Source organism: Drosophila gunungcola, chromosome 3R (genome assembly GCF_025200985.1).
Source record: "Drosophila gunungcola strain Sukarami chromosome 3R, Dgunungcola_SK_2, whole genome shotgun sequence".
NCBI lineage: Eukaryota > Metazoa > Arthropoda > Insecta > Diptera > Drosophilidae > Drosophila > Drosophila gunungcola.
The window spans coordinates 26462559-26476407 of record NC_069139.1 but is presented as its reverse complement, the minus strand read 5'-3'; the positions used below and the strand labels follow the sequence as shown (position 1 = coordinate 26476407).

Here is a 13849-nt window from a genome sequence, read left to right as displayed (position 1 = left end):
AAAATGAATTTATAATAACAATTACAGTTTTATTGAAACGAGCTTACGTGCGTGCCAAAAATGGCAGACGAAGCTGCTTCGCTTTCTACCAAACTCAACTACTTACAACTGCGGTCGAAATAATAGTGGCGTCTTCGTGAATTAGTTTTTGTAGTATTTAGGAAATATTTGAGCACCCACACAGGTAATGTAAGTAAGTTATTAAAGCAAAAACAAGAATTTTTTTAAATAAATCTATAAAATTTATGGTTGTTTATTTCTAAAAATTTGTATATTTATTTTCCAAGTTGCAAGTATCTGGAACAAGAACAAACGATGTTGTGTAAGAAATCTACTATTTTATTATATTCTTATCAAAGTTTTTTTTTTAGGTTATTGCTTATTGTTTTAGCGACCTTATACATAACTTGAACGTATGCCTACTCCTCAAGCATTTACTTGTTGAGTTTGTAAAAAACATGAAGTATCCTTCCTACTTTTAAATTGAAAAAAATTGTTAATAAATTTGACATGACTTTAATAAATTTTCTTTCAGGTTGTGTTGAGCTCAAGTTTTGTGTTGACTTGCGTTTTCCCAATGCAATATTCAAAGATAAAACTACCTCGACGATTTGCTAGCCTCTCCACAGACCATTGTTGCGGCTGGCTACGTTGGTATGCGACAATTTCACTTTTGGGCCAGTGCGCAAAATAATAATGAGCTGCTCAGTGTAGAACATTGAACTTGGCCAACGACATTCCCAGGCCCCTCGGCCATTTGGTTGTGGGTGCCCTTTGCCGGCGCACTACTGACGTCATGGGCCTGGGACTTTCATTAATTGAGAATTACCCAAGCGCACCAGGGCAGCGGCATGTAAACAACGCCGGAGCTGTAAACCAAAGCCGGAGCTGAGCCGCCACCCGGAATTCCATTCCAGCCAAGCGGAATGAAAGTGAAACTTTGAAAAGGTGTCAAATTCGAAGATGCCTCCGAGAAGGGTTGGGGCTGAGCGGGTGGGGCCGAAATTGGGGATTGTTTGCCTTGAATGTGCGATGCTTCAAGTTTGGCGTTATCTCTAGAGCGAATATTTCGCATGAAGATTTGGGTCAGCCGGCGAAATGGCCGCAGATGAGCACGAGGGTGGGGCATCAGGAGATGGCTTGCAAATTAATTGAGCACACTCAACGGAAGTGAAGTGAACAGAATTATGGAAAATACTCAGTTCATAAAATCTGGCTAACAAGCCTTGCCATCAAATTAAAATCCTATTACTTATCTCTTTTCAGTGAATAAAAAATAACTTGTGCCTTTTTACTATTTGACCATAACTCGAAATCCCAGATTAGTTTAACATTGCATCACACAATGTTTGAAGTGCCATAGTTTTAATTGTATAAAATGTTAGCAATGAAATTACTTTTTCACTTTCATTGCACACGCACAAACTTAACATACAGTCGAATTTAGCTACAAACATTTTTTCGACTTTAGAATACTCTTTTTGAGATTAATAAAGGGTATTCACTTTAAAATATTATTTGTAGGAGATTCAGATACATGCAATTAACTAATAAAAAAATTAAATGACATTTAATTGAAAGACAGTGTAACCTCAATTTACAAAAATCGAATAATCATATTTAAATCAGTTTATTGAAATTATTTATATAAATTTTAAGGAGAATATAGATTTATGAAAATATTCTCAATGCATTTTTTATTAATTAAATAAATTACACAACTAAAACGGGAGATTAAGTTAGCCCTAAAATGTTATCGATATAAAATAGGATTTAAAATATATTTACTATAAATTAATAATCATTTTAAAGGAAAATTATTAATTTTTAAAACATTTAGTTTTAATATTTAGTTAAAATAAGTGATTGGCTTTTTTTAAAGGGCATTGGGAGACGCACATCGCTTGGTGACAATGGCGGTCACATCCATCATGTCCACGTGCAGGTCATTTACATATTCCATCAACGGATTTTGGGCTCATGTTGCCGCTTTGGATAGTCGTCTACAAAATGTCGAGTGGCTTTGCATCTAGATGCGAGTGTGGTGTTTTATTTTCTATGAGGTTGTTTCGGGCAGCATGCAAATCTGCGGCGCAGCTTTCTTTCGGGGCACTTGTCTAATGCGTAAATTACCGGCAAACGATGGCTGAACGTTGGCTGGACGATGGATAGAGCGATGAGGCGATGAGGCGATGAGACGAGAAGCAGCCGCTACGACGTGTGGCAATTTTCGAGTGCTGCAAATTAAAGCGACATAATGCCAATGAAACTCTCGAGTGCGAGTGCGAGACTCTCTGTGCAACTGTCGGCGATCGGATTGGCATACAAAACTGCAGATACATTATGCGAGATGCCCGCTAGAGGCACAAACAAACACATAAATAAAAAGCAAAATTAAAGTGAAATTTCTTCCACCAGCCGCCGCAGCTCCAGCAAACTAGTTAATTTTCTATTTTACTCCAATTCGAGTGGCGGTTGCTTTCGACCATCGACGGCCGTCTTAAATGGCGCTCTTGATTAACCACCCACCGCCCACCCCCGTCGACATTACCTACGTATGAGTGTGTGAGTGTGTGTGTCTGGGTGTGTGTGTGGCTAACTGCAATTTGAAATGGAACCACTGCAGCACTTTCTGCTGCATCCGAGACTCACTCTGCCCCGAAAGTGTGCCATCATCAGGTGGCGCCTCAAAGGTGCCTTGAATACCTTAACTGCTTTACAGCTCATAAACTTTGTAATTATTACTCAGAACATGCTAGCACGTGCATGATGTAAGCATACAAATTTATTTTACTTACTTTACTTTATTATTCTGAGCATTGCTAACCAGACTCTTTATTTCAAAGCACACAGTTAGTCGATGGTATAAAATATTTTATAGTTGCCACAATGTTTTAAAAGTGGTTAGCCATTGAGTGTTAAAAGAATAAAGAATAGTAAGAACTCACTTTAAAGCTAATTAAAATGCATGATATGATTTGATTTTATATCACTTAAAACTATGCTCCTTCCAAAATTACCTTGTCAAATAACAAAACTGAAAAATTCCATTTTTTCTAGTTAATTAAGTGTTAAACTAAAAGATTATAAAAATACAGTAAAATTTACAGTATGGGTAGCCTTCTTACATTTCATTTAAGTTTACTTAAATAGTAAAAATATTACTTGCATTTGGTCGTTATACTTGTTTTTAATTATTTTTTATTATTGTTATTTCACTCAAATTCGTTGCCTTTTCCTTTTTCATTGAGATTTTTTGTTTGTGTTTTAGAAGAGGCCAGAAAGCCAGATAAGGATATTTTGATACATTCATTTCAATTGTTTGTTTTTATATATTTATGTTTTTTCAATACTTTTTTGCCAACTGCCCTAAAATAAAAACTTAATCCAACTAAATGCGATATTTAAATGCTGCCTTATATATTATCTGTCCTGCTGTAAGCTTTTGAAGGATTTATTAACATTTATCACTTTTTCAAGGGAGGGAAATAGTCTTCCAACGATTTCTGGGCAAGTGCCCAAACTGCTGGTTTCGCTCAAATTAATTTTGAAAGCTGTAATCCAATTAAACTCAATACTAGGATTTAAATTGTTTATTTATCCTGAATGATTTATTAATGTAGAAGGGGGGAATAGTCCAAACAGAGCTTTTTCTATCACTTTCCTGGCTTTAGGCTTAACAACTTTCCTTAAATTTCAACCCTACGGACTTAATGCAATTAAATTCGATACTGAAACTCTGGCTTTTTGTTTGACATAAAAGATTTATGAATGTCGGATTTATCACTGTGCCAGAGGACTGCAAATTTCCCTCAGTTTCAATTTTACAGACTTAATCCGAGTAAATTCAATATTCAAGAGCTGGCCGATCAGTTTATTGTCCCAACACAATTGGCCTGCTGCCTGTGGCAGGCAAACAGCATACAGCAAACGGCTAACTGCCGCCGAAGTGTGTTGACAAACAACAACTGCCAAGCTCTGCCGACTGCGACGCACCTGTCCATGTCCAGGTGTCTCTGCTGCGCCTTCGATGGCCACTTCGACTGCGACTTGTGGACTTCGGCTGCACAGCAAGCAGCAACAGCCAACCTGGCCAGGTTCGTCGGGTTGTTTATTTAAATTCTAAGCTCGGCTACTGTGTGTCGGCTGGGCAACGCAGGGGGAAGGTGGGCCAGGGGTTCGGACCGCTAAAGTTGTCGTTGTCGTTGTCGTTTGCCGTTGTCGACGCTGCTGGCCAGCGCTGCCGCTGCTCTGCTGGCCGGGAATAAAACTCGATCCGCGTGCGTCTTCTAGCCACAGTTTACCGGTTGCCTTCTGACCGACAGATCGAACACGCCAATCGAGCGCAGTGCACTCAATCAAGTGAACACACAACACAATATCCCGAATATTCCGCATATCCCGAATCGGCAGGAAGTGGCAGGATATCGAATCTGCGAGCCAGTGTCAAGTGTTTAAGTGCGAAACCCGAAGAGGAAATACCCATCCATCCAGCAGCATGTTTAAGTTTGTGTGCCTGTTTGCGCTGATCGCCTCCACGGCGGCGGCTGCCTCGGAAGCGGACAGCCTGCTGACCAGCGCCCTCAAAATGGTCAAGGATTGCGGCGAGCGCTCGATGGTCCTGTGCATGAAGGTAAAAGAACTCAGAAGTGAGAAGTCTTTAGTCAGAATAAAACAAAAAATAATATTGTCAACCCCCCTTCCCAAAAAAAGGAGCGCGCCCTGCACTATTTCGACACCGAAAACGGAGATGTGCGGCTGACTGAGGGCATTGCCCTGGTGAAAACCGATGAGATCCCGGTGGGTCGTTCCCTCAACGACATGCAGCTGCCCGAGGAGGTGGAGGCCAGGGAGGCCGAGGTGGACTCCCTGCTGGTGGAGCGCGTGGCCCGCTTCTTCGGCACACACACGCTGCAGTTCAAGGTGCCCAAGGACTCCATCCAGGACATGCAGCGCGCCCTCGAGGAATGTGAGTATCTATCTAGACAGTTTTGTCAAGCCATCAGAACTGCCGTTCTGGTCTGCTCTGGTCTGGTCTGCTCTGGTCTGGTCTGCTCTGGTCTGGTCTGCTCTGGTCTGGTCTGGTCTGGCCAAGTCATGGCCAATTTGGGTTAGTAATGCAGGCGACCAGTTCGGGCAGATGGCTCTGGCTTAAATCCTGTTTTCACTGTTAAGTTGCCGCCATATCGAGGTCATCCTGCCATCCAGCCATCCAGCCAAATAGCGGTGCATTAGCAGCTGGTTATCTGGTTATCTGGTTATGTGGTTATCCGGCAGATAGTTGCCTATTAATTGCACTTTAGTCAGCCAGTTAGCGAGGCTTACTTTCTTTTTGTGCGCAGCGCAGCGAGTGCAATTTCCGATTTCTAAACGCAGCCACATAGAAAGCGGTCGATCCTGTTCGCTGGCTAATTATCTGTGCTCCAGTTGCTAATGAGCGGTCAGCTCGGTCCGCTCCAGCGAAAGTAATCCCAATCTCTGCTCCTCCCTTTTCCGCAGCTCGTGGCAAGAAGAAGGAGAAGAAGAAGTACCTGATGCCCCTGTTGATGCTCTTCAAGCTGAAGATGGCCGCCCTGCTGCCTTTGGCCATCGGCTTCCTGGCCCTGATCTCCTTCAAGGCCCTGGTCATCGGCAAGATCGCCCTGCTGCTGTCCGGCATCATTGGGCTGAAGAAGCTGCTGGAGTCCAAGAAGGAGAATTACGAGGTGGTGGCGCACCCGCACTACGAGCACGAGCACAGCTATGGACGTTCGCTGCCCGTGGAGGACTCGCAAGCCCAACAGCTGGCCTACGCGGCGTATAAGCAATAAGCTGGAAGCTACTTGATTTGCCAAATAATTGAATGCTGAATGCTGAGGCAACCATCAGTGCAATACTCGGAGGGCCGTCTAATTTATTCTATTTATTTAATTTATTTGTATAGCATAGTTCATGCCAGGCTTACACACACACACACACACTCACACATAGTAAGGCGCCATCAAGAGAAATAGAAAACAGAATGTAGAGCTCAGAGCCCACAGCAAATAGGTCTAAGAAACAATCAGCTGGGGGCTGCAGCCGAGGGGCTGACCTGGCGTCGTCGTTTAATCCTAATCTTAAAATGAATGCTAACTTTTGTATTAATACTCAGAGCTTTACTGTTGGCCACTGCCTCAAAACTCTACGCTTACTACCTGACTCAACTCAACCTAAACTAAACTATTAAACTAAACTGCCTAACTCTAAACTACAGCTAGGCGCGGGTATTAGCCCCCTTGGCCAAGCCCCTTCACACAAATCAATAAAAGCAATGCCGCATTTATCTCGAACCGACGTCTTAAGTGTTTCAATGAAATATCACTCATACGCCGCGAAATGCTTTCACTCTTTCACCGGCCAAAGCGAACGAGGCCAGCGATATCAATTGCATGGGCGACACACAAATCACGGAGCAAGATCGCCGGATTTCACTTGAGCCACCCAGGCGTGGAGAAGCCTCCGCCTCGGTCACTCATCGCCTGCACATACTACATACTACTACTGCTACTACTGCTACTACTACTACTACTACTACTACTACTACTATTTTATGTAGTATCCGATGTCGCTCCAGAAACTTGCTCACATCTCGGGAAAATCTAATGAAAGTTGCGACCTGCTTTTTTTTGCATTCGCAGTGCAACACGTACGCCCCAAGCAAATTGGGTGTGTGTGGTGTATGTTGTATGGTGTATGGTGTATGGATGGGAACGTGAACTGGGAGCACGCCCCGCAGCTGCAATTTATGGCCCGACGGCATCGGCATTCGGCATTCGACATATAAATGGCCAAAGCCGACAAAACGCTCAAAATGGCCAAAAGGTCTGCAGGCCACCTCGAATGGCTTTTTTACGTTGTTAACTATTTGTAAACAACTGCAGGCAACTGGCCGTGAATTTCAAGTATTGGCGGTGAAAGTGTTTATTAATACAATTTCTTTTTTGTCGCTGCGCTTTGCAATTGGAAATTTATTAGCTGTCGGCCATTGCTCGCCACCTTCAATAAAACGAATGAAACGAAACAAAACTTTTACAAAATTTCAAAAGTTGCCGGCGACAACCGCCGAGATTTATCTATAAATCTAAGGATGAAATTCCCTGAAATTTGTCTAGGCGGAGGGTATGGCTTGGGAGGTGTCTGAGTTTCCAAAAACTTTATCTGGTCGCTTGTCTGCTCATGTTGCTCAGTGGAGTCGGGAATTTGGTAAGTTCGCGAAAGGTCTTGGGGTGTTAAAAAGTCAGAGACTTTCTCAGGGGGGTATTCAAATTTTTCCACCTGCTAAGAGCGCGACTTTACCTTTTCGCTTAAGCTATTTCAGTCGAATCTCATGACGTGCTGGCATCACCAAGCCAGAGTTTAAAGCTTTTAGTAAAACAGCCTAAAAGTTGGCCGAGGCTTTCCTCTGCCTCATGCGGATTATGAACAACATTTTTATACTCTTTAATAAATATGCTGTAAAAGATATTATTAGAAAAAGTTGATATACCAAGATCCAAATTTGGTTGTTAAATAATAATATTTAAAAGTTAAACATAAAAGATTCTTTTGAAATGGTTATAAAATAAACAAAAACTTAAAATAGAAATTTTAATTTGTTGACTTACTCATTGCATGGTTGTATGTAGTTTTAAAATTGTATCAAAATATTTTGTTTTTATTTTAAACACACATACATTTTGTCTATAAGAATTTTAGCTCCAAAATAGTTTTTTTTATATTATATATATTTTTTTTAATATATAATTCACCATACCTGCTGAATACCAAGCGTAGGTATTTCCAATAGAAAAATATTTATTTTCCCCCCTTTTCCGCTTGTTTGTTTTGTTAATTGACTTGCAGCTAAATTTCAAGTTTTTCTGCCTAAGCGATGGAACATTTCTGGTAATTCCCTAAGCGTCACCGTTTATTTAATGGACTGGCATTAGCATTGGTAATTGTAGATTTTCCGAGCGGTCCGAACGGTGGCGCCTGCGAGTATTTCATAATTTCTGTGGAATAACAATAACCCCTTGCATAATGGCCGAGATGTGCGAAAAATTGGCCACCAGTCGACGCGGCTTTGGGTCGTGTGCACTGACCATGACCATGCCGGCTTAAATAAGCCAAGAAGCAGATACAGACGAAGACGAAGAGCTGCCACTTGGCGTTGATGTAAAACAATTTCCGTTATTGGGCCATGTGCAAAAAGCAGCGCGTTAACTGAATGGGAGCAGATTTGGCCAAAAGACCTGTTGATTATTGTATAACAAGATGGGGATGGCGGATATAAAACCCAGGGGTCAGTTGGCCAGCGGGCTCAGATGAGATCGAAACACTTGACCAACATGTCGCGACTGGACTTATTTTGGCTCCTGGTCAGTTTCCAGCAAGTGATTGGCAGTGACTTTTCCGGCATGAGTTCGGAGTTCAAGCAGTGTGTTCGTGGTTCGCAGAAACCACAGCTAAGTGAATGTTTGGGCCGCTCTGCCCTGAACTTCATCCAGAGACTGGATGAGAGCGATAACATTCGATTCGTGGACGATTTAGTGACAGTGAAAAGTGAAACACCCGCAGTTAGATCTCTGGCCAATGTTCTCGACACAGATCCAGTGGACTTTCGAGGGATTCTTGAAAATGCTGGCGCCGTTATGGGTCAACGCAGTCTCGAGTGGCACATGGATGGCATTTATCCCGGTCTCATGTTCAAAATTGGTCCCACTGCGGATGCGAACAGTGTGGCTGAGTTCGTCCTTGATGGAGCTGGGCAGGGAGATCGTCAATTTGGATTCGAGGAACCACCAACGGGTAAGGATTAACTGAAATCTTGGCAAGGACTCATACGTATATACTTTTAAAAATATTGACCCAAATAATTGTGAATTATTGCTTAAAAGCAAACATGTAAAAATATATAATTTTGAAATATATATAAATATATAATAAAAAACTATACACCCAGGGAAAAAACATGGCAAATCCAAATATTTTCAGTTTGAGGTAAATATTTTCGGAAGTTTTTTACGTCAAGAGGAGTTTTATGTAAATTAAAGTCTTTACACTTTTATTTTTAAGTATGAACAAATTAAGATTTAAAATAAAAAATATTGAAATCTACAATTTTTCTGTTGAATAAAACAATTAAATAAGTTGAACATTACATTACCATGGTTTTAGTTTATTTTTAAAACCAATGTTACATTAAAACTATGTAATGCCCTTTTTCTCTGGTTGTAAGTATTAAACATTTAATTCAATAAAATTAAAAGGTCTAAAAAATCTTTTCAAATCACTATTCTGAAAGTACTTGTATATCTTTTCAGGTCGTCTTTTAGCCAAACAGTATTTACTGCCCTTCCTGTTGGGCCTTAAGTTCAATCTGGTTGCTCTGGTTCCCCTGCTGTTTGCTGGCATATGTCTGCTCCTCAAAAAGTCACTGTTTTTGGTTAAGTTGGCCATATATGTGAGCAGCTTTTTGGGCCTGGGCGGCATCATGGGCTCACTGGGCGGATTGGGAGGTTTCGGTGGCTTTGGCGGGGGATTTGGAGGTGGTAATTTCGGCAGCTTTGGCGGCTCAAACTTTGGTTTCGGTGGCGGATTTCATGGCCACCGACCAGTGGGCCTTTTTCCGGGAAAAACTACGGTCTTTGGACAAGGCCAGGACGAGCTTCACCACCAGTACGATGTGCATGAGACATCGCCGTACCGTCGCAGTGAGCGGAAGGTGAGATTCGAGCAGCCACGAGCGGCAGAAACGCCGGTGCAGGCACCACCAACCAATACCAAGCCCAAGGCAACCACCCAAGACCGCTTCTACGACTTTGAAAACCAACGCAGGCCAAGTAACAAACTATTGGCGGCAGCCAGTGCGGAGCAGGAGGGAGAGCTCCTGATGAGAAACTTTCAGGACCCCCAAGGAATGAAGGGCTGGCAGGCGGTGGACGTGAGATCGCTGTAGGCCACCATTTACACTCAACAAAAAATCGCATTTTAGGTTTTTCTTGCTGAAGCTATGGTCCTCAAGACATTTTGAAGCAAGAGCTTAAGGTATTTTATCATTAGAAAATATTACTTAGTAATTAATATAAGAAATGCATATTTATAAATAAATAATCTTGTCAACATATTACAGTTTTTCTTTAAGTATATTTACGAACTTGCAAGTCTCGTATGTTTTTGATAACGGTAAAACTAGGATGTTTTCGCAAATAAATTAAATTTAATAACTTTTAACTTAATAATTCAACACATTTTTCGTAGTGTATCTAAGCTGTAAGTAGCCAAACTTAGTGAGTGCTTTTCAAAAATGAAAGTTAATCTAGCCGAAAAATTTGGTTTCAGTTTTCGTTAGGTCAGGGTTCAGCGGGCAAACTTCTGAAAACATTTCTATTTGATTCCTATCAAGAAAGCAGTGTCGTGCTTTGACAAGCGCGTTAATTGCTACCCCCGAAAAATATCAAGGCATTATAAATAAGCAGGGCAGAGCAAGTGCCTCGGTTATTTGTGGTTCAAGAAGCGCTTAAAGCAGTTTCGTTTTAGTGAAGTTGGCTTAGTTTGGAACATGTGGCTGGTGCTATTGCTGCAGTGCGTAATTCTGGGCAGTTCGGTCCTGGCTTTAAGCCATATACGAAATGAAACATCCTTCGAAACGTCCCCTGTCCAGTGGAGTCCCCGCAGCCTGGGCAGGATTATAGCCCATTGTCTGGGAGGTTTGGAGGTGTGGGAGTGTCTGGGGTCCGAAAGCGAGCGATTGCTGGATGGTGCCACTAAGGATAACAGCACCTGGCAGATCAGCGATTATCTGAGCATTGAACCACTGGACAGGCTTAACAATCAGGAGCGGAGGCGGATGGACACTGGATTACCGGGAAAACTAATGGAGTTGGTCCAGGGTAGAGCTCTGCGATTTCAGCTTCCACGGCAGCTGACCATTTCGAACGCCATCGACGACTTTGGCAGCGAACTGGGCCTCGATCAAGGTACTTATGCGGGCGTAGATGATAAAGTCGATAAGTTGATAGGAGGATTTGGTAGTTTCGAAGTGCATGCATCAACCTATGATAAAGATAAGCAGAAAAAAAAGAAAAAGTCTAAGAAGAAGAAGAAGAAAAAATCTAAGAAAAAGAACAAGTCTAAGATGAAAAAACCTAAGAAAAAGAAAAAATCAAAGAAAAAAAAGAAGAAAGACAAGTATACAAAAAAGAAAAATAAAAATAAAAACTGCTCCAAAAAAACAGGTCGCAAAAAGAAGGACAAAGACAAGCACATGGCCATGATGGGCGGCATGATCATGATGGCCACTCTGGCCCAAATGTTCCTGGGCAAGGTCATCCTCATCGCCGGCTCCGCCTTCATTATGGCCAAGATCGCCCTGGTCATCTCGCTGCTGGTGAGTAGAATGAGTCTCTAGAACAGTTCTTTCCAAATTGTTGGCGCTACGCTTCTCTCCGCAGGGCAGTCTAAAAAAGGGCTCGACTGGCCACAGTGGTAGTGGCGGCGGCGGCGGTGGCACGGAGCACGTGGTGGTGCATTCGAGCCATGAGAGCAGCGGCTGGCACCGCAGCATGCCCACCCACGACTACGCCTCCTCGCAGCTGGAGCAGCTGGAGGAGCCCCCACTGGGCGGCCAAACGGAGGTCTACCAGGCCTACCAGATGGAGCCCCTGAAGCGCCGCCTGCATCAGGCGGAGTCCGCCCCACAACAGCCACGTTCGGAGGCCACCAAACCCTCACGAGGTTTTCTATAGGATCAGACACTCGGTTGAGTGTCCATATCCCACTTCTTTCTATACATGTAAAATACAAAAGCCAATAAAACTAAGATTTTGTTATAAATTACAAAGATCATGTAGTAACTATTTTTGTTATCAAAATATGGTAGACTTCTGTATCTTAGTAAAGATCTTAAGTTTCACAAGGATGTACTATGAAAATACAAATTATTTTTGTTTGACCATTTTACTTTTACTTACATATACACAGTTCTTAAATATGTTACTGAGAACGACGTTGAGAAATAAGAACAAGTTCTTCGGATTATACAGGGAAACATAAGTTTTGTGCAGCCCCAAGCTCACTTGATTATGACGAATTAGGCTTATTAAGAAATTTGGCAAATCATATAGTTCATCATCTCTGGTATTTACGTTATTTTTCATTTAATGAAATCACATTTTGTATTCTTTTGTTTGATTAAAAATGGCCATTAATAGGGCTCATCTTCTACATGCTTATTTCTGATTTGCATTCTAAACTTGTGTAAAAAAAATGATATGAGCATGTTTATTTAAAAGCCACGTCATAATTGAAAAAACAAGAAAACACTTGTTTATTTTTCCTCCCACATCAAAAACGGAAACAAACTGCGACCTTGAAACACTATTCTTTTAATGTTCTTTAATGCTCTGTGGTAATAACATAATAACTACGATAACTAAACTTAAACTGGAGGGCTGTCGAGTGTAAATACAATTTCATATAGATTGGACTAAGCGGGGGTTCTTGGGATCTTTGGTTGTAGAGCAGCTGACCCCGGGACAACCTCTGCGACACTTATCGTGACCCATGGGCGGCGGGCGAGGCGGAGGCGCTCACCTGGGGCATCCAGGCCTGATAGGCCTTGTCCTGCATCATCATCTCGTCGTCGATGCTGCGGTGATAGGATCCGCTATCGTGGCCGCCCGTGTCGTACTCGCCCTGGTGGCTGGACGAGTAGGTGTGGCTCTGCTGCACCTGCGGGTGCTTGACGATCTCGTAGGTGGTCTTCTCGCCGCCGTCGTGGCCCACCAGCTTCTTTAGCCCAATGATGGCGCTGATAATCAGGGCGATCTTGCCCACAATCAGCGCCTTGCCCGCCACGATGGCGATCGAGTGGTAGGCCATCTTCAGGATGGCCGTCTTCAGCAGGACGGCGGCGATGAAGGGCCCCAGATACTTCTTGTCGTCCTTCTTCTTGCGACCCTCGCTCTCGCTGGCGGGCAGGAAGAAACCGAGCAGGTGCTGCAGCCAGTCCTGGCCATTTCGCTCGCCAAAGCGCAGCAAGCGCGGCAGGTTCACCTGCAGCTGGTGGCTGTGCACGAAGTTGAGGAAGCGCTCCAGCAGCAGGGCATCCAAGCTCTTCCCGGACATGTGCTCCAGGTCGCGGTTGCTCAGCTGGCTTTCGGCCAAGCTGGAGCGGCCACTGCGCGTTTCCTGGCCGGAGGACTCGCGCCGCACCAAGCTCACGCCATCCACGATCCCCAGTTGCTGCACCTTGAGGGCGCGGCCCAGCAGGCGGGCGCCCTGGATCTTGCAGCACCAGAAGATGTCCTCGCTGTCCGCACACTGTCCGTACACATGACGCACCGTCCGCAGAAGGCCGCTCTCCGTGGAACTGGAATTCGTCGGCGCTTCCAGAGCAAAGGCCTGAAAGGCCGCCAGCAGCAGGGCTATGAGCAGACCCAGTCGCGAATCCATTCTGTGCGTGTCCAATCCCAATCCTTGTGATCTCACTTGTGATCGTGCTTCTCCCAATTCGCCGTCTTGCTGCAGCTGCTGGCAAATCTCTTAACCAACTGATCTTGTGCGCCAGTTTGTCCGCCAAATTTATACACTTCACCTTGCCACAATTAGCCAGGCAGCCGTTGCAGCCAGTTTTGCTTTTGCCGGCAGCACCAATGCACTGAACAAAAACTATCATGTAATTACGAATATTTAAAGTACACATAAATGTATTTACCAGTTGGAAAAAGTGAACATAAGCGAAGTAAGCTTGAACATGTTTTTTTTTTAAATTCGACCTAACAGACATCAAATATAACTCCAGTTAACAATTTTAAGACCTTTATTTTATTTATTTAAACTAGTCAGA

At 43.3% G+C, this 13849-nt stretch overlaps 4 protein-coding genes across 4 annotated transcripts; 3 read left to right on the top strand and 1 right to left on the bottom strand.

Moving 5' to 3' along the window:
- The first annotated feature begins 4287 nt into the window (after window positions 1–4287).
- On the top strand, window positions 4288–6315 carry LOC128257061 (uncharacterized). The gene is made up of 3 exons (XM_052987867.1): window positions 4288–4633; window positions 4714–4969; window positions 5500–6315. The coding sequence occupies exons 1-3, from the start codon at window positions 4499–4501 to the stop codon at window positions 5808–5810; spliced, it is 702 nt and encodes a 233-aa protein (XP_052843827.1). The 5' UTR covers window positions 4288–4498; the 3' UTR covers window positions 5811–6315.
- A 2023-nt stretch (window positions 6316–8338) lies between these two features.
- Window positions 8339–9958, top strand: LOC128262613 (uncharacterized). Its single transcript, XM_052996986.1, has 2 exons — window positions 8339–8808; window positions 9324–9958. Exons 1-2 carry the CDS (start codon window positions 8349–8351, stop codon window positions 9956–9958), a joined length of 1095 nt encoding a protein of 364 aa, XP_052852946.1. The 5' UTR covers window positions 8339–8348.
- Window positions 9959–10561: 603 nt separating this feature from the next.
- On the top strand, window positions 10562–11747 carry LOC128262624 (uncharacterized). Its single transcript, XM_052996997.1, has 3 exons — window positions 10562–10979; window positions 11238–11389; window positions 11454–11747. The coding sequence occupies exons 1-3, from the start codon at window positions 10562–10564 to the stop codon at window positions 11745–11747; spliced, it is 864 nt and encodes a 287-aa protein (XP_052852957.1).
- Window positions 11748–12375: 628 nt separating this feature from the next.
- LOC128262773 (uncharacterized) lies at window positions 12376–13552 on the bottom strand. Its single transcript, XM_052997287.1, has one exon. It carries the CDS (start codon window positions 13453–13455, stop codon window positions 12553–12555), a length of 903 nt encoding a protein of 300 aa, XP_052853247.1. The 5' UTR covers window positions 13456–13552; the 3' UTR covers window positions 12376–12552.
- Window positions 13553–13849: the final 297 nt, after the last annotated feature.